General features: G+C 32.5%; 1 protein-coding gene across 16 annotated transcripts in view; it reads right to left on the minus strand.

Annotated features, from left to right (window-relative positions):
• LOC119633650 (voltage-dependent L-type calcium channel subunit beta-2) overlaps window positions 1-24,745 on the minus strand; it is a 30,570-nt gene extending 5,825 nt beyond the window's left edge. Inside the window, exons 1-8 of one of the 16 annotated variants that reach the window (XM_038027296.1) lie at window positions 12,225-12,386; window positions 6,368-6,484; window positions 6,063-6,284; window positions 5,879-5,951; window positions 3,042-3,077; window positions 1,516-2,000; window positions 460-627; window positions 288-402 (exon numbers count right to left, since the gene is read on the minus strand). In XM_038027296.1, the coding sequence (XP_037883224.1) occupies window positions 288-402; window positions 460-627; window positions 1,516-2,000; window positions 3,042-3,077; window positions 5,879-5,951; window positions 6,063-6,284; window positions 6,368-6,484; window positions 12,225-12,353 (1,345 nt within the window). In that variant the 5' untranslated portion in view covers window positions 12,354-12,386. Of the gene's footprint in view, window positions 1-287; window positions 403-459; window positions 628-1,515; window positions 2,013-3,041; window positions 3,078-5,836; window positions 5,952-6,062; window positions 6,285-6,367; window positions 6,485-12,224; window positions 12,531-24,610 lie in introns of those variants that run through there. The other 15 variants (XR_005246880.1, XR_005246879.1, XM_038027301.1 and 12 more) reach the window with 15 other exon arrangements.
• Window positions 24,746-25,821: the final 1,076 nt, after the last annotated feature.

The following is a 25,821-nucleotide window of genomic DNA, read 5'->3' on the forward strand; positions in this document are numbered from 1 at the left end:
CAACAAAGTAGAATAAACAAAATTTTTATGAAAATTTATTAAATATGTTGCATTTTCTTTGTTGAGATTTGTTTGTTTTTTTTATTTTTTATTTTTATTTTTTAATAATCATTGTTAAGTAGTAAAATTAAAAATTAATAAGTATGTGTAGGTGAAACTTTTTTCAAAAATAAGAAACGAAAAGCAAAAATTTAAATCCTAACGATGATCATGTGAGAAATTTTAGAATAAATAGAGAGAGCAATATCTTATCGGTTGTGAGAATAGAAGAGAAATTCCAAACTTACCGGGCGGTGTAGGACCCATTCGTGCTTGATCTGTGGTAGGTGACGCTTCCTGCGGTAACGGTCTAGGTACTGAGGGTGACGTTCTTATATCAGGATGCGTAGCTCTCCAATAAGTCTGCAATTAAAACGAAATAATTATATCGTGAGAAAGTTATTAAAATTGTTAAACTACTTCTAAATATTCCGCTATATGTTCACAAGCATCTTCCAGTTGATTCTCGTCCAAAATGACATCAAACATTTCGGGGGGACATTGTGCCAGTTTTTCGGCGGCGACCATTTGAACTGAAAGATTTTTCGCTTGCGATTTGCCACGAGATTTGATTAAACGCTGTAAAACCTAAACAAGATAATAAAAATTTATTATTGTTGTTGTATTTTTCACATTATTTCAGCAGATGATGAAAGCCTAAAGTGCGACCAAATATGTATATATACATAAATATATGTGAATGTACGATTTATCTGTGAATAGATATATATATATATAATATAACATATATATAATATATATATATATATATATGTATATATAGATATCGTTTTATAGTTATCGGTCAATTTTTTAAACTTTCATCAAGAAGTAGTAACATGTCTAAAATGTATTGAGCCCATTAAGTTTAGCATTAAGAAGATAGAAACTTGTGGAACTATATATGCACCTATTGGAAAAACGTATATGCTTATAGGGAAACTGGACGTAGGTGACGCAGATTAAGCGATTGGAGCCTTCGGTTCAGAAATGGATTGACTTCGTGATTCATATGTTTCATTCGAGTTTGGCTTAGCCACAAAGCCGGATGGTATGCTTTAGCTCTGATAAGCGATAAATTTTTTATTATTACCGTTAACATAATCGCTTACTTTCGAGAATTTGCCGAATTTTGTCATAAATTTTTACTACTGTGATTAGCTGTTCATTGCCAAGGTCTTCTTGACCATATATAGTGTTAATAAGCAGAACAATTCATTTAATAGAATTGTGCATTTATGCTTTTCATAACAAATTGCAAAGTAGTGTTGCGGGAACTGTGATCATCATCGCACAGTGCAATATCTCACCCCCTGCATGGTATGCAAACTTTTGAGCAATCAGCATACGACGATAACTATAGTGCAGTAATTAAGAAGCGAACTGTATTTTATGCGCTCAATAAATTTTAGACAATTTAATAATTGAAAGGGGTTAGGGGAGAAGGGAGGAGGAAATTGTTCATCTTTCAATTACCTTACTGCTACTAATTTTAAGATAAACTATTGTTGGTGCTAAGGAAGTTTTTGCTAGCTGTGACGGATGATTGATTGTATCACAATCGAGTACCACTAACTGTAATGTTCGCGCCAATTCGAAAATGCGTTCAATTTCCTCTTGCACTTTACTTAGGCAATCTGATCGGCTACTGGAACGTTCCATAATCGCACGTTTCGATGGATTATTCATTATCGATCGTTTCGCCAGCGATATATCGGCCATGACCCGTGTTATAATGATACGTCCCTGGAAACGATGTTTCAGGAAATCGAATAAAGCCTTTTGCATCATATCGGTTACTTCGTAACCCTTCAGACTTGGACCCACTAAAACAACCGGACGCATCGATGGCACAACGTCATATGGGGAGGCGGTCTCTTGTTTTTTAAAGAATGGTTTACGTTTCTCCTTATTGGGCGGGGTGGCTAGCGTTGATTTACCACGTCCTGGTCCCATGGAATCTGATTCATCACCTAATCCGTTAGTATCATTGCACAACAAAAACAATTGCGAAGGAAAAAAGAAAAACGCACGAAAAAAAAAAAAAACAAAAGACAAAGTATGGTTGCAAATGAGCGAGTTTATGGCAACTACACATGATATGCTTAAATGATACTATTTAGTTGACACACACATACACATTTAGAATGAAAGAATGATGAATAAAAGGACATAAAGAAAAATCTCTTTCAATATTATGACAGGTATTAAGTAATTTAAGGGACAAAAACACCTGATAGTGAATACAAAGGAATTTTTCCTTTTATTGTCCCACAAAATTAATGGAAATTTAAGTTACATAAATAAGTAATTTTCGAAAAACTTATGTGAATTTAAACAAATTTCAATTGTATGGCAAAGTATATTAAACAAAAAAAAAAAAAAAAAGAAAAGAAAACTCTTTTCAAAGCGGACGATTTCTTGTCATCTTTTAAAATTAGTAATTTCTTTGACTGGACACGAAACTCGCAAACGAGAGAACGACACCTACTAAAAATGGTTTAGATCGCACTACTCTTTCAATCACCTCCGATAGAAGGGCTTATTTTGAAACGTCGTTCATATGTATGACTGTAGACCGGTGCAAGGTGTGTTTTATGATCAGATTTGTTTTTTTTTTTTTTAGTTTACAAGTACACGCACATATTGCTTTGTTCCCCTATCTATTTCTTTCTCTTTCCACTGCAATATCGTACATTACAGAATGTTTCTAATGCGAGTATTGAGATTTTATGATAAGTGGTGTATTGATCTCCGTGTAATGACGGCGCACAATGAAGATCACGAAGGTGAGAAAATTATAAATATAACAGTCAAGACATTAAGATAAAAATTAATAATAAGGGATTGTTTTTATCGCAATATTCTACAAATCAATAATGTGTTCATTTTTCATTAAGCAGAATACAAAAGTACTACGTAAGCATGACTAGCAAACCAATTAATTGCTCTTACAATTCCATAAATTGTATATATTTTGTAAATGTTGTTTAAGAACAAACCTTTCTTTTTTTTGCGTGATGTTGTACTATAAGGATCTGTATATTATTGAAAAATTTGTGTTTGAGATAGATTGCAATCAATTTGTGCAATTAGTTTTTTTTTTTTTTTCAATTTTTGTTTTTCGTAGAAATTTAAAAAGTGCATATTAGTAAAATTATAGATTCAATTATAAAAATATCACATTCCTATCTAAGCAAGCGCTGGCAGAATTTTTGGTAATCATGCAGTTTTATTACAGGTATTCTAAAGAGCTAAAGCATTCATACTTTCTATCCAACAATTTATATAAAATTTTTATTATTATAATTATAGGATATTGTGTGTGTATTGTCATTTGTACGAAATGTTAGATGAGATAAATTAAAAAAAGAAAATATATATTAAAATAAATCCTCACTTTTCCTAACCTATAAGAATAATAAAATGCTTTTAAATTGATAACTCACTACGCTGCTAAGTCAACAAATATACTATGATATATTGTTTTACTCTTTTAATTAAGAGGCGGAGATAAATTTTCTGCTGCCCCCGATTCCCTCCGTATCTCTTGTATAGGAAACATTACCCAAGTGATTGACTGAAACATTAAAGAATTTATTTGGCGACAAAATAGAATCGATTCTAAGTGACGACTTCGAGGTGCGCATGATGTGACGGCAGAATGAAATGAACTAAAAATTGTCTTAAGGGATTTACCATAAAGACAGAGGCACAGCCAATCAACAGAGTATGAGAGAGTTTGGCGCGACTGCTTACTGAAAGTTTGTGTTCGCGATAAGAATAATTCGAATCGCTTAGAATTAATGGACCGCGTTAGATGGCGGGTATTAAATACTTTCTCTAAGGCATTCCTTCTGGAAAACTTTTAGGAGCTATATGTATTAAAGTTTGTTAAGGTTGTATGCTCTATTCTTGTTATTAGCGTGCAGCTCGAAACTTGTACGCATATTCGGACTTTCTCACGTCTTATTAAGTATTTGTCGGTAAATATTTCATATATGCAACAAAGAAATATTCAATGTTTGCTCGCAAGTTCTTAAAGAGATCCTGGCAAGGAGAAAAGTGAGAAAAGTTTTGGGCAACAACTAACTGGGCAACTCGCCAACTACAAATAAAATATTATTACTATTATTATTATTATTAGGAATTATTTAAACCAAAGAAAAAACTTCTAAGGCTAAAAAGCAGGATGTGTTGGTCCTGTTAATAAATTTAAATTCTGTATTGATCTTGTGAACTTCAGGTACTTTCATGGTCGATAAAGCAAAATAAGTTCGATGACAGGAAAGAAATTCACTTTCCATTCTCTCTAACCTTAATATCGAGCATTTTAACTAGAAATACTTTGAAGCTTAAAATTGACAGAAAGTTTTGGATAGCTGAGCATCTTATCGGGAAAGTGAGACAAGAAGGTAGATGTATGAAGAAAGTACCTCGTCGTGGTCACTTGATAAAAAGCTACCTACTACGCTGAAGTCTGATAAAAATGCGGTCAAGTAAACATCTAACTAAACAATTGAGATAAGAACCGCTCTATATTAAAAATAAAGAAGATGGTAATACTCTGTCTGCTTATATAGAAATGACAAAAAACCTTGACCCAAACCATTGTACTCTTATGCTATTCAAGCATACGTGTTTCTCCGTTTAATGCTTTATCTATGTTTTAAAAAATAAAGTTAGAACATAAAAGACAAAAGAAAGAACATTTAGTCCGATTTATATAAATTCTAATCTAACACGGATGGTTTGAGGCTAATACCACTTTGGAATTTACGTCGTAGGTACCAAGAAGTGTACATTTAAATAGTCTAGAGTCTGCGAAAATATGTTCTTGGAGCTGAACAGAACATAGTCGGACGTGATTCCTTCAGGTTTCCTTCCGCTAGCAGTAGTTTGAAAGTAGATTTTCAGAGTTCAACTGCCGATCAAAGTGGCTAACGATCTCAAATTTAATGCGGATGTACATCCTGGAAATACAAGAGGGTATCGTGAAGACCATGCCGGCATTATATCGGCATAGTTGACACGTCCGTAATGCTGCTATTAATGTATACCCGACTTGATGGCTATCTTAGAAGAGAATTAAGAATACACAGCCTTCTTGCATATTAATAACTCTTAGCCAAATTGTTCAGGAAAGATAAATTTCTGCATAAGAATGACTATGTAAATTTGGTAGACCGGCGACAAGAAAAAGGCGGAAATTATTCTTCCCCTCTCTTTTAAATATAAAGGATTTATCTATACAGACTTATGAGTAGGATATGGTTGAATGCTATTTCTCTTCATTCGCACGCATGAGGAAAATACTTTAATAAAAATTTGAAGGAAAGTTTGTAAACTTCTTTTGTCTAGAAGCTAATATACGAAAATCGAAAATAACTTTGCTGGCTACTAAAACCGAAAACTACCCGTATAACTTATTAACTATCGTTTCAAAGAACAATTTAGACTAAATTAGGTTTTCTTACACATTTCTTAGACTATTTCCCCACAAAGAAACGTAAAAGAAGAACGAACATATAAAGTAATTGCAAGAAATAAATTAAAATTAATACTTGTTTTTAAAGAAAAATTAACCTCCTCCTAGAAGGAAGGAAAAAAATTCTGCGTTTAATTTACACAGATAGCACTTACTCTTTGGTTTCTTTACCGAAAAACGCGTTAAATGTTGTAAAAAATAATTTGTTATAATTATTAAACACGAGAAAGAAAAACATAAATTACAACACAAAAGTAAAACAAACAAAAAAAGTAACAACAAAAACTAACATGAACATGTGTGTCATACCAGGTGTGCTAGGGGGTGTGCTACCTCGTGATGGCTCCGCACCTGCTTGTCCGCCGCCTAAATTCCCACTCGATGAACCTTTTGTACCGTACAGTCTTGAGGGTCGCGTTTGATTCTGTAAATATTATAAAATTTTTATTATTTTATATAAAAAATCTGTCTCTTTCCTCTCTTTAAAAAAAAAAAAAATGTATATATATATATATAAACAAATCGAATTAAACACCTGAACACGTATATGTTCTAGCTTAACGGGGCTGGGTATGAAGCCCACATCACAGCCTTCTTTAACCAGTCTACCAATCCACCAGTTATTGTCGTATTTCTCTTTGATGTGTAGAAATTCACGCATCTCAAATGAAACGGCACGGCCCTGGGCGGGCGAATCATCATCGATAGCACCATCGTAGGCAACGTTTGTTCGCACAGCGAACGCTACAGGTTTACTCTATAAAAACGCAACAAAAAAGAAAACGGTATAGTTTTTTATTCAAAAAAAAAAAAAATATATATATATATCGATGAATATACTCTCGCTTTATCCAACTGGCTTAAGGCCGCACGTTCTTTTTCTCGCCGAAGCGATTCTTTTTCCTCGTCTAGCGACAGATCGGATGACGGTTGTGAGTAATTGGAGTCGGCAGAACCCTAAAAGATATTGAAAATGTATATGTTTGTGGAAATGTTTTCTATTCAAGTGCTAAAATGCTTCGTTTAAGACCAAGTGATCACCTGATATATGGAAAAATGAAATTGTTTAAGTAACAAAAAAGAAGCTCTTCTTCTAAGAGAATTGTAAAAGAGTTGAGGGCTGTTTGCGTGCTTGCTTGTGATAATTTCTGGCATTTTGTTGACATAAGTCCAGATATAAAAAGTACTTTGCAATAAACTAAACAAGGTGATGATTACTTTGAAGTTAGAAAACCATTCTAGATATGTCCATGAGGAAGGCGTAGAGATTTCGAAACAATTTTTTCGTTGTTTTTGGAATAACAAATGTTTGTTTGACCCTTTAGTTATCTTTTTGCTTTATACGCAAAAATTATCCTCGATTTGCGATACTTAAAGTAAGCGAGATGCCGTTAGAGCTAATTGAGTTAGCTGCGCAAACGTTATAATAAGTTTTATGAAACGCATTGCCATTATCTTATTAAAATACTATGAAAACCAAAATTGTTCCTAACCTTAGTTCCACACATAGGTTTCAGTCAATTTAGGTGAATATATAGGGTTAGATTAAGTAGCTAGTAAGTGCAAGTGGGGCGGAACTGCCATCTGACTGACTAGACTAGAAAGACCGATCGGAAACGCTTATCTGCTAGAGGAAGGTTTCGAAAACGATTGAAGAAAAAGTTCTTTCGGGCCGTGATCAAGTCGGATTCATACTACGCAAGAGATGTTAGAAAATGTAACAGAATTCGGTAATCAGAAAAATAAGTGAATGGTGAAAAAATAGTCCAGAAATTTAAGAGCTAGTCATGTGAATTTGTAATTAAAATTTAGCAGGATAAGCTAAGGAAGAATTATTAACAGTGAATCATGCTAGCTTGGAATTCGAAATGAAATAGGATTGTGAAGATAAATGCAGACATAGATCACAGTATTAGTCACGTGGAGTCAGACAGGGAAAGTATAAGGAAATTCAGACAACTGCGAATGATATCCGAAGGAATAGCGAGGAGGAAACGCGCCTCATTCTCAGCGGCGGTTCCAGCTATGCAAATGGTCTTTCTAAGAACATCTGGGTCGCCGAAGAAGGTAACCCGAGCATACGGATTTCCTTGCAATACAATAAGGACTAACTTAACTAAACGATCCCATCCCTTGAGCATACCCAACGCTAGGCTTATGTTAGCTGCGTTAAAAGACAATAAGAGAATGGAGTTCTCTCAGTTCTCAGTATTCGTAACTAAAAGTAGGATGAATATATAAATTTTAAGTCTTAACAGTTTATAGGCTATACGATAAAAGACTTGCTTCAAATGAAAGGATTCTTAATAATATTCAATCTATTCATTTAAACTTATATTGAACTATTTGCCAACTTCTTTTTATACTCATCTCGTGGCTCTTGTATTTACGTTTCTCTCTTGATTAAATTTCATTCATCATTCACGTTAAAGAATGCGGTTATTTATAGCGCTTAGTTCAAATAAAAGCGTTTATAATTATCCTTGAAACTCTCTCTCCCCGCGTGCAAATTATTGATGATAATGAAACGAAATGCCAGCAAAACCTCCTGCAAAACTTTGTATGAATTTCTAGTTTTATGTACTGCTTCTTGTCACATGCCTATCGAACGTGCGGCTTACCCGACTTTTTTTTTTTTTAGTTTGATTCTATTAAAATATTAATACTTTCCTGTAGCCAATCCTATTTCTCACTTTCATATATCATCTATCTACGAATGTAAATTGTTAAAGCGCATATGGTTGAATGAATTTATTACAATGCCTTCTCTTTCTTTTTTTTTCCTCTGTCGTTGGCACTATACAACATATACTGTGTGCTGCTGGTTTTAGTTTAACACAAACATAAATGTATTTAAGTCTGCATAGCGGTGTTTCAACGTATAGGTCGCTGTAAACTAATAGATGATAAAATCCAGTTAAATAAGGATTTCTAGAAAGAATGTTGACGTTAATACCGGATTTTATTTTTATATCGGGAAACGAGCATTTAACTTTAAATTCCTGAAAAGGCTGTGAATGGGAAATGTGATTTTTATATGTATTACTGTTTATTACGCAATACAGGAGAAAAATTTGGACTTAAAAGCAGTTACTTTTAATTCCAACACAAAATTATTCAAAACTAGTTACACAATAAGGTAACGGTATATCGATGAGAAGTCCAATTAATCGTAAACATTATTAATTATCAGTAATTGGTGTTTAGGGCAAAACAACTACGATGCAAGTTGAAAAAGGGATAGAGCGCAGAATTCGGTTATTAGTCTCTTATTCCATTTATTATTATTATTTGTCCATTACTTTCTAAAGTAATAGCGCAACAATTAATTAATGGATTGATTGGTACATGGCACCATGAAATTTAAGAATTCAATCAGTTTTGCAATCGTGGTCAAAAAAATAACAAAAAGGACATTTATAACTCTTGAAGGCCAACAACACCACTGTAGAATAAAGATTAAATTTTTGGACAATTTTCTTTGAGAAATATAATAATCACTTTCGAGGAAGTTATTGAGCATATTTTTAAGTATTAACAAGTAGAAACATTATAGTGGGCTATGGCCCACCTTTAAATGCCACGTACCACCATATATTTTTTCGTATAACTTTTCAAAGCATTGTTTGGAAAGTGACCAAAAAAGTCCAATCGGAACGATTTTCAATAGCGTTCGTTCACGGGTCAACTTTCGAATAAGCTTTGGTCGATTCAGAAAGTGATCCAGAAACCGATGGTGAATCTATCTGTAAAGAATAAGGTGGGTCTACTCAAATCTTTCTGAGCGTTTCATACTTTCCCATAAGCTTAATATCCCCGTGTATCACAAATGCTTTTGAAAAACATTACAAAATTGCCAAAACCCTTCTCCAAAGCCATCTTTGATTTATGGGCCACGCTGTATGGCTAAAGTAAACTTGATTTGGAAACAAATACGTAGGAGTCTAAAACTATTTATTGCCGAGTTATTGAAGTTCAACTTCCAACCAAAAAGAATAATCTCTTGTTAATAAATAATGTTAAAATTGAGGTATCGAAAACTTCTTACTAGTTTCTTTTAGAACGTTACACTTTAGGTCGAATGTAATGAACGCGAATCATTTGAGTTATGGCGGATGTATTCCGACTGAGAGGCAGTTAAAATTTTAAAACATGTTACACAAGTCTTTCCCTTTTCAGCTCAAATATTTTTTCACAATGTCTTTCCTCGAGGATTTTATGCTCAAAGGTGCTTATTTTCCCAAATCTGTCAAAGACAAAATCTCCTATACTCTACATGTTTTAAGGAATGACAGAGAAAAAGGCAGAAAATTTACAATTTCATAAACGTACTTATGAAAAATATGTACTTCATTCCAAACCTTTAATTTTTGAACTGAAGCACGGAAAGCTTTTGAATCGCTCTTGATTTCATATCTACTAGACCGCCGTCTTTGTGTACCTATACTGAGGATATTAGCTCTGATAAATGCTTTTAAATGAATATAAATACTTTTTAAAGACATCTGTTAGTGCGTTAGAGGGGCGTGACAGACATTCGTCTGCGACTTCTTAATAGGGATTCATTTGTCTCAGCCAGTCTTTGTAAACTTCTTACGGGAAAGATTGAAATATCAAGGAAAGCATTTGTGACGGGCAATGAATTTAACCACATATTCTAGAAGGTTCAAAGCATATATTATGCAAAAAAGATAAAAAATTTGCATCCCATAAGTCACGAAACGGTAAAAAATCGTTTGTAAGCCTTGTACAATATGTACAGTAAAAACATTGAAAGTATAAGTTAACTTCCAGTTTTCACTTCACCAACTGAGCACTGACTGTATATAACTATGAACAAAGCAAACTTAACCGCTTTGAGATTTAAACCCATTACCATTATACTTCTAAAAATCAAATCGTTTTATAAAAGTTAAAAAAGCCGAGGCGGTTATTATGATCGGCTTGAATATGAGATATCTCAAAAACCGAAAGCCGTACAATTATTTCTTCCAAAGTAAGAAACGAACTCATTTAAAGGTTATTTATTTTGCCCTCAATGGTAGGCAATAAAATTCTCAATATTCAACACAAAATGTAGGCAATTTTTCTTCTTAATTTTTAACTTTTTATATCAAAATTTTCCGTGATATTCAACAGACAAAAAGAAATACGAAAGACTTCATATTCGTATTGATAAGCGAAGCAGATCACTTGCATGATTGTTTATACCTGAATTATTTTTTTTGATAGTTAAATTTTGTCATATGCAATGCATTTGTGATATTGGTTAGGGCTTTTATTGCCAATTGGAAACAACCTCACTGGATTTTCCGAAAACTATTTAGAGTTGCCTTTAGATTTGACTAATTTGAAATATGTTCGGATTCCTTATGAAATATGTATAGCGTTTCATCATAACTTTTGCCGAACGTATTAGGTGTACAAGTGGACAGGTGTCTGAAATTGTGTTTTTTTTTCTTATTTTGGATATCTTTGAACAATAACCGGTCATCAAATATATTTAAAATAATGAAAGTTTTGTCCCGAATGAACATTATTTGCGGCAAGCTTTGCTTTTCTGATTTAACTTGAAAAAAAAGCACGTGAATCATGTCATTTTCTTAACGAGACTTATGGCGAGGACGCTCTGTTGAAAACTACCTGAGTAATATATTTTAAACGCTTCAAAAGTGGTAATTTCGATACGCACACTAAGGCCAAATCTGCTATCGCAACCGCCGTATTCGACTTGCGGTTCGCAAGTTTGATATTCGTGTCTAATGTATTTCCATCAAAGTGACACATGACCCACCATTGTATAACCCAGACCATCTTGTTTATATAAAAGCGTCATATAGGAAGTGGTCGAAAAGGTGATCCGATCTGGCGAACGAGCTCTGGACGAGCAGCGCAACTTGGCGGTTGAACACAAGAAACAAAGACGAACTTAGATTTCTAGATTTCAAGATGGTAGTAATCTCTATTTTCTTGTCAAGAGTTCCATTTGTTTTTTAGACACCGGTTTTGACTTGTTAGTTATCAACTACTGATGCTCGCAACAAGCTAACGGTTCAAGTTATTTTCAAACGTAATTGGTGAATACCGTAACTTTGGAAAAAGCAAAAATGACATATATTATTATGCCAGTGAAATAAGTTCTAAGAATAAAGTCTTAACGGCTTTATTGAGAACTCGACAGCGCTTGAGTTTTGAAGCCACGCCAATTGAGTTGTTAGTCGAGATTCTTTGCCTTCTCGCCTGCACAGGCGAATCAAAAATATTAAAAAGTTTATATTTGTGAAGGATCTGTAGATGAAAGTTAATAAAATAAAAAATGGAATTACAAGTTCATAGGAGATTATCGAAACAATGCAAGTGCGGCAAAGAAAAGACTTATCAAATGTGCCCTTAAATATTATAAACTATTTAAGATTATGTAACTTTCATCAGTGGAGTACAAAATTTTTAATAACAGTTATATAAAAGATTTTAACAACTGGACTTGAAAGCAACTCTGTGTTTTCTCTATTGTTATCGCCTTCTGTGTTGTTCTCATATAATTGATCCAAATCGAAAAAGAGAGATAGTCGAAATTTGTGATCGATCTTCGAAAAATTTTACAAATTTTTCTTAGATTTATATTAAAAAGCTTTCAAAGGTTCTAGAATTAACGTTTATTGTACATGTTTCTTATCAAATTTCTTTCTGAACCAACCTGTGTAAATAGTTTATTGTATCCACTTTGATATGACGTATAGCCCAGACCGAAACGAGACTCACGATGACCGCTGCCCGATACGGCGGGTGGTGCGGGTGCATCTGTGGAAGATGCACGTTGCACCATGGGCCGATCAGCCCTATAATCCTCTTCGAATGAAGATATTTTGGTGGTATTTTTGGCGACAGGATCAAAAAAGTTTAATTCAAAAAAAAACAAAAAAAAGAAAGGAATCACTAAGAACTGCAGCGAAAATAGTTCGCTAGCGGTTAACGCCGATAATAGTTGAAAATAAAATTTTATTCTTTTTAAATATATACATAAGGCTCTGCCTTAATCACTTGAGATCTATATTTAAAAGAAAAAAAAAAAAAAACAAAAAAGAAAAAAAGATGATACTTAGGCAACAAAGCATTCAAGTGAACGAACTGAATTTTAGAGCACGTACAACGTCTACCTAAAGTGTTACTGTGGTTTATAGTTGCTTGAGGCTGGTATAATGTAAAAGCAAGTCTTTTATCAAAAAGCAAAGCTTTGTTACTCTTCTTTTCAAAGGCAAGGCAAAACTTTTTTCCTTGTCTAAGGAGACAAATGTTTGAAATGTAAAACAATTCGGTGACAACATGAACGCTTTGTTGCATAAATTAAACAGAAACTTCAGTTTTTGTGTGGATCTCTTAAATATAACACTCGAACAATGTGTAACAAAAACTTGAACGGAATAATCGTTTCCTTATTTTTTTAAGGCACATAAGACTTGGACGGTCTTGTCCTACTGATTACCCATCGCAGAGCACAATCAACTTAACCTCAAAAAAGGACAATTACGGCACAGGAAAACGGGAACAATACGGAAAACGAATGTTAACACAAAAGAGAAAAGAAGAACTTTTTTGCAGACTCTTTTTCGTTTTTTGATAAAAAAGGTTTAGTTTTTCTTCTTTGATGTTCACAAATTCGCTTAAAACTTGTTTTACATTTCATATATTTAAAAATATTTCAGCTTTTTTTGTTTATATATAAAACAATAATATACACATTGTGTAAAAGTAAATTCTTTTGTTCTCCTCTGGCTCACTTCCACCAAACCCCGTCCACAACTACATACATGTACGCAAGTATGTATGAAAGCTAAATTTCTTTACAGTCTGCTTTATCTTCACTTCATCATATAATTTATATATTCCCTGATAGATTTATCTTTCGCTTCTTATTAATATTATATTAATTAATTGCTTTTATAAAAATAAATTATAATCGAATTTGTATTTAGTTTTATTTAAACAAAAGATTAATTCACGCGTTTTTATTTTGTTTGAATTTTTTCAAAATTTTATTCGGTTTTTCAACTTTTCTAACTTATCTCTGTACTATAACTGAAATTTTTCCATCTTTTCTGTATTTGTGAGCTATGGTGTATTGAAATGGTTTTCCTTTAAAGATTTTTCTCTCTTTTTTTTTCTCTTCATCACTGTTATCATTAATTCTCAATTTCTCTGTTATCCATATGTTTCCAGTGCGTAAATAAACGTAACTAATAACGACTGCGGTGACCAGGTTGCACGTTGTGCTTGACATTTTAAAGAAAAGAAAAGGCTTACATTTTCTTCTTTTTATACATTAAACCGGTTGTTGTATAGGGTTTTTTAATGTATGTGGATGCAACATGCAACACTTAGAAGAACTTGAGACATGTTTATATCTTCTTTTACCCATATATGCAGAAGAATCAATTTACGCTTGCTTATCCATCTCTTTGTCTCCCCTTGCGATGTCTGTCTTTGTATTTTTGTGGTGACGCACGCAATTGAAAATAATTTGGACCCAAACATTTCTATGAGCACTTCGCATGTAAAGTCTTATCTTGAAACGGTCATTAGGAGTATTTTGGCATACTAAGTTGATATGAAAAATTTTGAAATATCTTTTAATCTCCCTACCACATAACCAAGCTTACGCAAAGTAAACCTGTATTTAACATGATGTTTTCATTTTTAAGTGTGTTATGATGGTCAAAGTAGTTAACTATAAACATTAACTAGACCAAATTTGGACCATAGAGGTTTATTTTTCAAAACAAGGACTGTCTCAAAAAGTAAGTTCCGATTTTGCGCAAGGTACAGCATTTAACACATGGTTCAAGAGTATGTACCACATCACATAAAAGGGTTGTTGTGACCAAAAGGTTTAATTGTTAATATTTATTTGACAGAGATTTTAATTATAAAAAAATTCGGACATGCAACTCAAATTTGGATCGTATCCCACCCCATAACTATTCTCATAGTAAGGGTTTATAGAGCAACGAGAATCAATTTTTATTAACTTATGGCAAAAGAAGGAGAAGTAAAATCTTTTATCAGAAAATTAGTTTTGTTACATTAGGACATTGTTAATTCAGTTCCGGTTTGCATTCTTTATACCGTCTCCTATAAAAAATAGGCATTTACTTCCTGGTTTATTGATTTTAAACGAAATCGTCCATAAAAAGATGTTGTTGAAGACTTCAAACTTGTGAAAGGCGTGGGTATACCGGAAAAAATGGAAATGGACGCATGAAAATTATTTTTAGTGATCAAGAGTTGAGGTTACAAGAGCTGACATTGCACAAATATCAAACGGCAATGTAACCATTTGACAGAAGAAAGTTATTGTCTAAATGGTCTTTTGGAAATCTGGCTCCCAGTGACAAACCTCATAGGGATGCTTCAGAACAAAAGATTTGGATTAGCTTGTGAGGTCATTGTAAAAACTGAAGCACATAATCGCGGTTAATGTAAATAGTTTTACAAGAAAGTCGTCGAATTTTTAAAGATCCACCAAACTTATTGTATTATTCTTGCAAGAAACTATGTTGATGAACAACGTCGTATTTGCCCAAAAAAATTATTCTTCTCTTACTTAGTCAAATGAGGCCAAAAGAGTTTAGAAAATTGTTTTCGAATGCGTTTTTGATTTGAATTCCAATAGCGAAGACGTAATATATCCGGTTTATGGTTCGGTTAGTCTCAGTTGAATAATTTGCTAAAAATCGTCGTGGTGTCTTCAAGGATGATGAGGAAGAAGTTCCTGATATAGACCACACCGCAGATCAAAAAAAAAAGGTTTATATACAAGTCCGAGAGAGTTTTTCTTATAAAAATTTTACTGTTTTTGATTCATATCCCATGCATTGATCCGAGATCAATAATAATTTTTGAAGTGATTTTAATTTTTAGATATTTGCAATATAAAACATAGTAGAAAACTTCATAACAACTACAACTGCACTACTCTCTAACGCATTTCTTATTAGTATTGATCTACCTCCTATCTAAATTTCTTTATAGAAGTTATCCAGCTTCTATGTTGAAGTAAGTGAAAGCATATCAACTTTAGACAGCTACATGAATGAAACCCTTTGAACTATCGATTTGAAATTTGAGTGGTGTTTAAATGACATTCAAAAATCCTCACCAAAAATGTTTTTCTTGAAAATCTCAGTCTGTTAACAATATTCATGGCAGGCGTTTTTTCGAACACGATTCTGGTGTTTTTTTTTTTTATCCAACAGATAAGCCTATCTATAGAAAATAGTGGCAAATCTGCACTAATATCCTTTAAGACGATTAAACGAACCGTTATCTCTGTCTTAGTTAAAAAGCTCAGGGATTTACTACCTGCTCAGATATAAAGTAAAGAGCAAATACTTTTTTAAATTATATTTCGCTATCACTAATAACCTACCAGGAAGTGAACTAATAATGTAAGTTTTAAATCCGTGCAATTCAAACTTATGAACAAGCAATCCGCATGATTAGCTGAGAGAATCGCGCCTACCAAGTAAGTGTTCGCGCGTTCTAATATCAGTGAGCACTCGGCTGTTAGAGGTATTACAAATACCGATTGTGCACACACCCACTAGATTGCGGTCATCACCTTCCTATTTCTTTCTTTCCTTCTCTTTCCTTGCTTGCTGCGACCCGTCACCGCTTCACGTGAATAGGGAACATCTCCTGAGTGATTGGTTACATTGGCAAAAAAAAAAAAAATCTCTTTACAAATGTAGACGAGCCTATCGTATACATATGTAATACATTGATATAAGTTTGTGAAGACTTTATGTGAATTAGAAATAGAAAATCTTGGTGGGAAGTCATTTTTTCGGTCCACCGGATATTAAATATGGGAAAACATATCTCAATACCTTTGGAAGACTGCGTTATACTCTTTAAAATAACAAGAAATTACTAAAGAATCTTAACAAAATTGCACTTTAAGGAGAGGATTGGAAGATTTCGTACTTAAGGGTCTACGAGTAATAGCAGCCATTACAGCACGCCTGAAAAATCTTGGAGGAAGAAATCAATGAGGAAGAAAGCAGAGGCTTGGCAAATGCGCTTATATATTGATAGACAAATCGGTGGAATACGTTTTAAAATCCGCCTTTAATTTATTATATTAGAATGATTGAAATCTTTTCTTAATAATATTCAAAATCTCAATGGATTTTGTAGTTTAACGTAAATTTTCGTTATCCTACTAGGCCCGATAATAAATTAACAGAATCTGAAATGAACAGAAATCTTGAAGAATATAAAGAAGTAGTACATTAATGAATGTTTTATATTTGTCGGAACAGTTACATATTCGTGATATGGTCACCTTGCTTATCTTACCTCTCATCTGAACGTGCTATTGAAATTTTTTCTACTTACGCGCCTACTCTACGTAAACAAAACATAATAAACTTTCACTGATTATTAAGCTATCAAAAGCGTTTTTCATCATTTTCAAATATCTATTATATCGATTTTAGTCATATGATTATCTTCAACAATTATTACAACTTAATAAATACATGTCTATTATAAATAGTTTTAATGAATGTTATATGAGTTCATGAACTTTTTACTACGCGAGTCTCCCCTGCCTATACTCTAAACAGAGCAAAACTATTTCCTCATTCATGGGACTATAATCTTAATACTAATTATTGCCCATGCGCGCTGAGAAAAGAAAATGTGTAGAAAGAAGGAATGTGGAAACAATCATTTAACAATTCATTCAAATTGTCAAAATTGATGTTGTTTACATTACGTGAATGCATGAGTACACTATAGGAACGAACAAATTAACAACTCTGCTCTTGCGAGCTACTAAATATATTTATATATATATAATTTTCAAAAAAATTCAATTTTCTAAAATATGTTTTTACTCTTTCGGAAACTTTTTTTTGGGTGAATATGGAGAGGAGACCGAAAATATTAATAATATGAACTTGAATGATAACGTTGGCGCTGTTGTTAATGGTTTTGTTGCCGCCACAACGCTATAATGTACGTATAATACATACGTATATAGACGTATAGGCGAATATATTTATAAAAATTTTATAATAAATTTGATTTAAATTACTTGACCATGTGTAAATGGGTGAATGGCTGAATGTAACGTATAAGACATGCATAGCATACATGTGTTATTTATGTATTAACAAATGTGTAGCATGATTGTTCAATGAAATGCCAAAACTGTTTTGATGATTCAAATATTTCCTTTATATAGATATGCATTTTTTTTTTTTTTTTGTACGCATTGTTATAGAAAATTAATGATTTTTTGTAATATTCGCAAAGGGTCCTTAAATATTAATTCATGTGTGTATGTTCATAACAAGTGGAATTCTGAATAGTTGAGAGAGAATGGTTGTAAATAAAATATCGAAAGCTCAGTAGCTAGTATGTGCTAATATCATCTCTTATATAATCTCTTATATAATATACCACTCAATAAGTCACCGATCTGACATATATATGGCAAGTTTTCTGACAGGCCCATACAATTTTTGCAATGCACCAGCCTTTTTACGAAATGTTGCAAAATTCCATGACATTCCAACTATTAATTTACTTAATTAACTTACTTAATTTAATTAATTAATTAAAGCTGCAGTTGCTTTAGTGAGACTTCTCTTTCGATCGCTTAAGACGGCTTTCGTTGATTGCTTTTCATCCAGATGACTGCCGATTTGACCCTGAAGTCAAATCCATATGTCAGATCGGAGATTTATTGAGCGATGTGCTATATTTCATGCCATTCTCAGGTGTAAGATATAAATATTTTTATATATTTTCTCTTGTACTTGATCTTAAGTTAAAAAATTTTCATCTAAAATCTTAAATTTTCTGGCATCGTTTTTTGTTTGTGGATCTTTTTCTACCTCAAATTTCATAGCTAATACCCAAAAATAAGGTATAAAAATTTCTTTGTTAGGGTTGTTAATCACTTTAATATAATAATCTGATGTTATATCGTAGACCTTACAAATATTTCAATACCTATTCGGTTTGTTCATTCACATTCCTATCCTATCCGTGTGGTTTATTGTATGACGAATTATATAAACTTTTTTGTTACGTTTGCTAAAGGTAAGAATTTTTATGCTAACCTAAATAGCGCTTGTATTCTAAAACGATTAATCCATATTCGGCTTGTTCAGTCTTGCGTTGCTGCCATGAATCGATCGGATGAAATTTGTCATAAAAGAATTAAAAAATTGTACAAAAAATTATTTTGTAAATTTTTTTGAGAGAACTAAAAAAACTTATCCTATATTCATTTTAAGCAGCGGGTATGATAAAATCGTCTTGACGCGAATATATAGCTAGCTTTGTGAATTATATTGTTTTTTGGCTACATCAGCGAATCATAATTTATTTATATGCAGAACATTTGAAGTGTCTCAGCTGAAACAATTTGCTTATGTTGGCAAATATTGCTGACCTAATTTTATTACAGGGCTCACACTATTGTAGATATATGCAGCTGTAATATATTCCATGAAGCTAAAGCAATTTATAATGCTATAGTTAACAAGACTGACTCGTTTCTTATTTTTCTACCCGTTGACCAATTTAGGAATAGATGAAGTTAGGGAGGGCTATAAAGCAATTCTCCTATAGATTATGTCGCTGGTAAGAAATATTAAGCATTACAAAACACTTTTCATATATATACAAAAGTAGAGATTTATCTTAATTGAATTAATTTTTGTACCTATCGCCGCAAGGTGCGGGTGTATCCATTTTGTCGAAGGACCTGCAACATTAAGAAGGAGATTTCAGAGAATCTCCTAGTAAAAATCAAGTCCTGAGTCGCCAAAGAACTTTCTATCCGTCCGTCCGACCGCCTGTGTGTATTCCTGTGTTGGTTTTGTTATAGATTTGAAATAACGGCTTCAAATTTGTTGTAAACATTAGAAGTTCTTGCATGTAGGTTGGTATTGGAAATTCGTCGATGGATGCCTGGACTACGAACAATTTTGTTTTCATAAGTAAAAAAATTGGATTTTTCGCTCCTTGATCAACAGATGCAGTGATAAAAATTTCCATAAATATTCTTCAATACATTTACAAAACTGAAAAACACTGGCCACTCTCATCCAATATTATAGAATATCGAAATATCGTTTTTTGAACCTTTTTTCTGCTGCTTCTAAAACAAAAGCGGTGGATATGAAAAATTCGACCATAACCGCATATAATCTTCTTAGTGTATTTCTTTGTGTTGCTTCTGTCTATTGAAAATTTGTTTGTAAATCAATTTGAAGATTAAAATCAATGGAGCTGGCAGTCAGTGTTGCAACAATTAGTTTAGTCTGAAGGGAGGACACACACTATTATTCGTACGGTTTTATACTATTATACTCCTATGTACTTTTGTAGTTTATCCCATATCGTACATAGTCAAGCCTTTCAATAAGAAAAGAACAGAAAGATTGACTTAATGAAATTGCTATATTAGCCTTAGGATGGATGTTTCACCAGGCGATTGTTCTTATTATTTCGTTGCATATTCAATATATAAATCGAAACTAAAAGCAAAATTTTTCAAAAAAATTCAACTGTTGCCATGATACCATAAACGTAACAAGCTAAGTGGACGTATATGATAATTTATCTAAAAGCGGCCCAATATCGCACTCTCTAGCACGATAAATTACATCTGTAACATAGGATAACTGAAGCCTGGAGTTTGTTTTGTCACACTTTGCCGTAAAGGTAAAGACAACGTAATACACTTGAATAGTGTACGTCACAATATAAATTAGAATTTATTACACAGTTGAGTAAAAGACAAATAGTTTTTCAATATTTACTAATTGTAAGCGAACGCTCCGAGTGGTTTGGCTACTTGTTAAAAATTAAGCTGAAGCCGAGAAGAAAAAGTAAGTAAGCAGTGACCGAATTGTTGGTTGCCACCACCTTTATCCTAAAAGAGAATAAAAAATACGTACGAGAATACTAAATTTTTATACTCTATTATACTAAGGGGGCGTGGTTGATTTTCTCTATTTTTCTAAAGTATATGCGGAATTTTCTGTGGTACATCTGTTGCAGTGTATATGAAATGTTCGCAAAGCACGGAAACTGGAGACGTTCTCTATTTCACGAGAAATGATTTCGTTTTTGCGACCAAAAGAATATTTATCGTAGACAGACAGATAGACAGATAGTACCGAACAAAAATGTACATACACACTTTATATGTTTTTTGAAGTTGCCCCTTGGATGGCACAAACGTTTTTATAAAAATAAATATATCCCCATTTTTAGAAGGTGCGCTTAGGATAAAAAATATATTTTAGCACTAAATCAACCAACGTTAGAGCAGTGTTTGGAACGTCACTGTCTGCACCGCAAAATTTATTTTATCTATTTCAATATGAAACGTAAATACAACGTAAATGAAACGTAACACAATGTACGTAAATACAATATTATGAAAAATATTATTTTACTACTTGTTCTTGTAGTATTACTTGTTATTACTATTAACGAAATTTTAATCCCATTAAGTCAGTTCTTCCACATAATTCGCTTAACATAATTGAAAGTAATTTGAAACTACCTTTAAGTGGCTCTTTCAAGTGGTCATAATATGTATCCGATTTCACGAACCAAGCAAACTGATAAATGTATTTTAATTGAATTAGAGCTAAACGCTCGTGAAAACTATCAGTGAATAAATTTTACTTAAGTTATTGAAGAGATTTACGTAAAAGAATATGCTTTGAAACGAGAAATTTGAAAAACATTTTTTTTTATCCAAGACTACTCACCACATTGCACATTTTGTCTATTTCGCAAAAAACGAATTTTTGGCGAAGTATTGTTATATAGTTTTTCGAATAAAGTCGCTGCGCGCAAGTTAGGCTTCTGGTAATAAAACAATTTATAGTTTTGAAATGCAGCGAGTAGATGACAAGAGTAAATCAAATCATGTCAGTCTAGACAGTCAACTATGAGTTACTTAATTTTAGCATTTCAAAAGTAAGATCACTGCAGCTGTCCACGGCCCATCAATTAATGTCTGGCACTACCCTACAGGTATTCATGTAATGATTTTTCAAAATGAGACGTTACATGGGAAGGCTCCGATCCGAAATATTTTCAATACCGTTCGTAATTGGACGAAGACATGTCGATAAATTAAATTTGATATCTCAAAAATTATGATCTGTAGGCTGAGCACACAAAACCAAAAGGGACAGACAGACAGACAAATATAAATAGATTCAGAAAGCGATTGCAAACAGATCCGTATAACGGAAAGTGTTTCCATTCCTGCTGGGTGTTGTGCAAGTGGGGTCAAAAACAAAGAGAAGAAATTAAAGAACCAACTAAAAATGTTTTATGAGAAGAAGGTAATCGCTTTTTAAACCCTAAATGCTTTTTAAGCTTGAGAATCCTATTGCATAAGTACAGAATAACACAAGTCTTCGCATTGAGTGCTCATAATAAGTTTAACATTACATTAAGGTTAAACAAAAGAAAAGAGAAGATAACACAGAATTACTTATCAACCCACCTAAAATGGTTGACTATGCTCTATTTAATCCAGGGAAGATATGTTATCTCAGTTAGTAATGTTGTTTTATTGTTAATTTGTTACTTGTCGGATGTTATTATGTTAAATTAGTTTTCTTTGAAACGAATTTTTACAAACGTACCAGCTACAGCGATGAATTAAGGACCATCATCCAACGTATGTGGATTGGAAAATTTTGATAAAAGCGTGCAGAGATCAGCACGGCCAAGAAGGCCATATTTATTAAGAGATGAATCTTAGATAACTTCACAATTTACACGTGTCTTTTTAGTTAGTTAGTTATTTACATCGATTAGTTTGAAAAATGAAATCTAAAGTCTGCGTATTTTTCAACTGTCGGCAAAATAAAATTTAAACCACTCTGACGTACTTACGGTAATTTAAACATTTTCATAATTACTATGGACTGCATTTTATATGATTTATCTCTATAAAAATCGCTATTTTTTTATTAATTGTAGGCCCATGGGAAAGTTGATCTGAGTTACTATTAACACTACAAAGAATTTTTCGAAATAATTACATTAAATATTTATTACAGTTTATGACATGCATAACGAAAAGTTTTCAGAAATTTATATATCCCTCGGTTAATTATTTCACTCATAAGCACAACAATGACACAACTTTTTTTAGAATCAACGATTCAAAGGATTATTTTGATTATGGAAATTGGTTTCCAATGGTGACTATCATAACTCGTGGAATTGAATATAAATATCCTTTCCATATAAATTGTAAATAAAAATACATATATCGTTAATTCACGAATCTGCTCCGTCCTTTTCAGTGAAATATCATATTTATATTTCATATACATATGCAATGATATACACTGTATAACTGCCATAATTTATTGAAAAAAGCTAGCTCCATTAGAACAGTAACCGTGGTAGATATCCAAGGGGGTGCAATCTAAAACGAATAAAAGTTATCTTCTGTTGTTTTTTATATAATAAAATCAATCAAGCGCTAGGGATTGCGGTGACGTTGCTATGCCTATCATATAACAAGAACAACTTTATTATTTCGCGAAAACTTCTAAGAGCTTCTGTTTACCATTTGGCCAAGCTTGCAACTTCCAAGGCCTCGAAATAAATAGAAAGCTTTAGTTTTTAGCAGGTACAGGGTCGAGGCACAAATCAAGTTTCAAGTTCATACAGTTTCTCTTCAATCGCGTGTCTACATGTACAACTTTGAAAAATCTTGAAGAAAAGCCAAAAAGTCAACAATTTAAAGAACGGCGCCGTCTTAAAATTTGATGCAAGAAAAATACTAATCGGCTAACAGATACCCCACGAATAATATATAGAATTGTTTATACCCATTATCGAAGCATGAGAGATATATTCATTTTGTTAAAACTTTTTTAACATCCAGAAGGAAGCTTCAGAAATCCCACACAGTCTATATATTCTTGATCAGTATCAAATTCTGAAGCGATCTAGGCATGTCTGTCCGTCTGCCTGCGCCTGTATGTAATGTCTGTCTGGTCGCAGAAACAAAGCTATTGATTTCAAATTTGGCAGAAACATTGAAAGCTCTTGCACGCAGGGTGATATTAAAAATGGACCGAATCAGGCGAAGGACACATCTACAGCACAACGTAAACTGAGAACACCTGTGCTTCTCAAAAGGAATAAGAAATTGGTTTTTTTGCTCATTACTCATCAACTACAGCAAATAAATCTACAAAAATTGCAGCATATTCTATAAGTGATGCTTTAGTACCTTTACATCAAGGGGAAAAATTGACCACGCCTACCTAATTGAATAGTATCTCTATAGGTTTCTTTATAATGAGCAGAAGCGCAATAGCCCATAGAGCATATAAATTCTTGGTCTGTCTATGCGTCTGTCCACCTGTCCGTCTGCCCAACTGTGTGTTATTTGTAGTAACGATTCTGCCGTTCGAAATCGCCTACAAATGTGCAAAGGAATTTGAAAATGATCCAGGCCAGCCAAAGGATACGCCCACAACGCCTGAGAACAATTTTCCTTTCCACGTTTTTTCCACTTTTTATGAGTATGAATATTTACTCTTTTCCTTTTGTTTAGACTTTTTTAAGATAATGGTGCTGCGTATAAAAGATTCGGTCAGGATCAAATGGAATTTTCTTACTTTTTTTTTAAACATTTTTGTAAAAGAATCAAACTTCTTGAGCTTCAGCTAGAAAAAGAAACTTCAGTTACAACGAAAGGCTTACATTGTGTCTTAACTGCCACAATTGTAACAAAAGAATATAAAAATGTGTATAGTGCTTGCGGAGTCTCAGATTTACTTTTTTTTTTTGTAAGTGTTACAAATACAATGACCATATTAATATACGTTTACTGCTTAGTGGTGCGAGTATAAAAATAAACAGAAAGGCCAGCAATATTCAGAGATAGGCCAATAATTTTTAGATTTACTGCTAAGCAGTAATCAAACAACTTTTGTTTTTGTATTATTTTAATGATTTTATATACATATGTATGTACGTACAATTTATTAAAAATTTGCTTACCCTGCGGTTTTTATTTTTAATCTGCTTATACGGTTTGCCTTTATTTTTGTTACCCAAATGTAATTTCTTCATATTGAATGAATTATTTTAAATTTTGTTTTATTAAATTAAAAATAATAATAATAAATAAATAAATTCATACGCAATTATGCAATAAGAGAAAAATACAATTTTTTCCCCCTTTTCTTCTTTTTTTTTTATTTTTTTTTTTTATTTGAGTTTCATTGCTTCGCCAGTAATTTCATATTTAAAAAAAAAATCTTAATATTTCAAATTAAATGTTTTAAATATTTTAATGCACACAAACACACATATATATACATAATAAGTAGTTGTGCGTAAAAAACCATAAATCTCTTCACACATCTTTATGACCCCACTCACTGAGCGTACGAGAGCGGAGGGTATAAAATATTTTATATGCAATCGTATGCATTTCTAATACACTTTGTAATATATATATATATATATATATATATACATATACATATATTTATGTATGTTTTTTGAAAATTGTATTAAAATTAAATTTTTTTTTATTTTATTTTTTTGATTTTTTGAAAATCTGTTTAGAAAACGTAGGTGAATGAATTTCCTTTTGAAAAACGCGCACAACCGAAATCTTAAAGATAAAAATTTCAACTAAATTGATCTTCAGACATAGCGGATGCGACATGAGCAGAGACAACAAGTTGTTTTTATTGTTGCTGCTGCTGTTGTTGTTGTTGTTGTTGTTTGGCGTTTTCTGATTTTTCGCAATATCTAGAAACCAAACGACCATAGCAAGAATACTAAAAAAATAGAAGAAAAATTCATAAGACAATCGTTCGTATTCGCGTACGTAATTTTTAAAAGAATTGTTTTTTACATAAGAAAAACAAATAAATAAACTAAATAAACATATATGCGCTTTTTTCTATACGTAAAGTACATTTCCCAAGCGTTCCTCAACACTTTAGCTTTTTGGGCTTTTAAACCTTCTGTTCTTTTTATGACGCTCGCAAAATCTTCTTCTTTTTTTTTTTAATCGAAAATATTCAAAATTTTATTATTGTAACATGTTGTCCATAAATACCACAGATTGCGTGTAATATTTTGTACGCAACTCTCCTCAAACGACGAGGGACTTATTGAATACCGTATACATTATACAAATATTTTAACTAACCGTAAAGAAAAACCAAAAAGCGACGTTAAAAGTACAGTTTATT

Source organism: Glossina fuscipes, unplaced genomic scaffold, assembly GCF_014805625.2.
Source record: "Glossina fuscipes isolate IAEA_lab_2018 unplaced genomic scaffold, Yale_Gfus_2 2, whole genome shotgun sequence".
Lineage (NCBI taxonomy): Eukaryota > Metazoa > Arthropoda > Insecta > Diptera > Glossinidae > Glossina > Glossina fuscipes.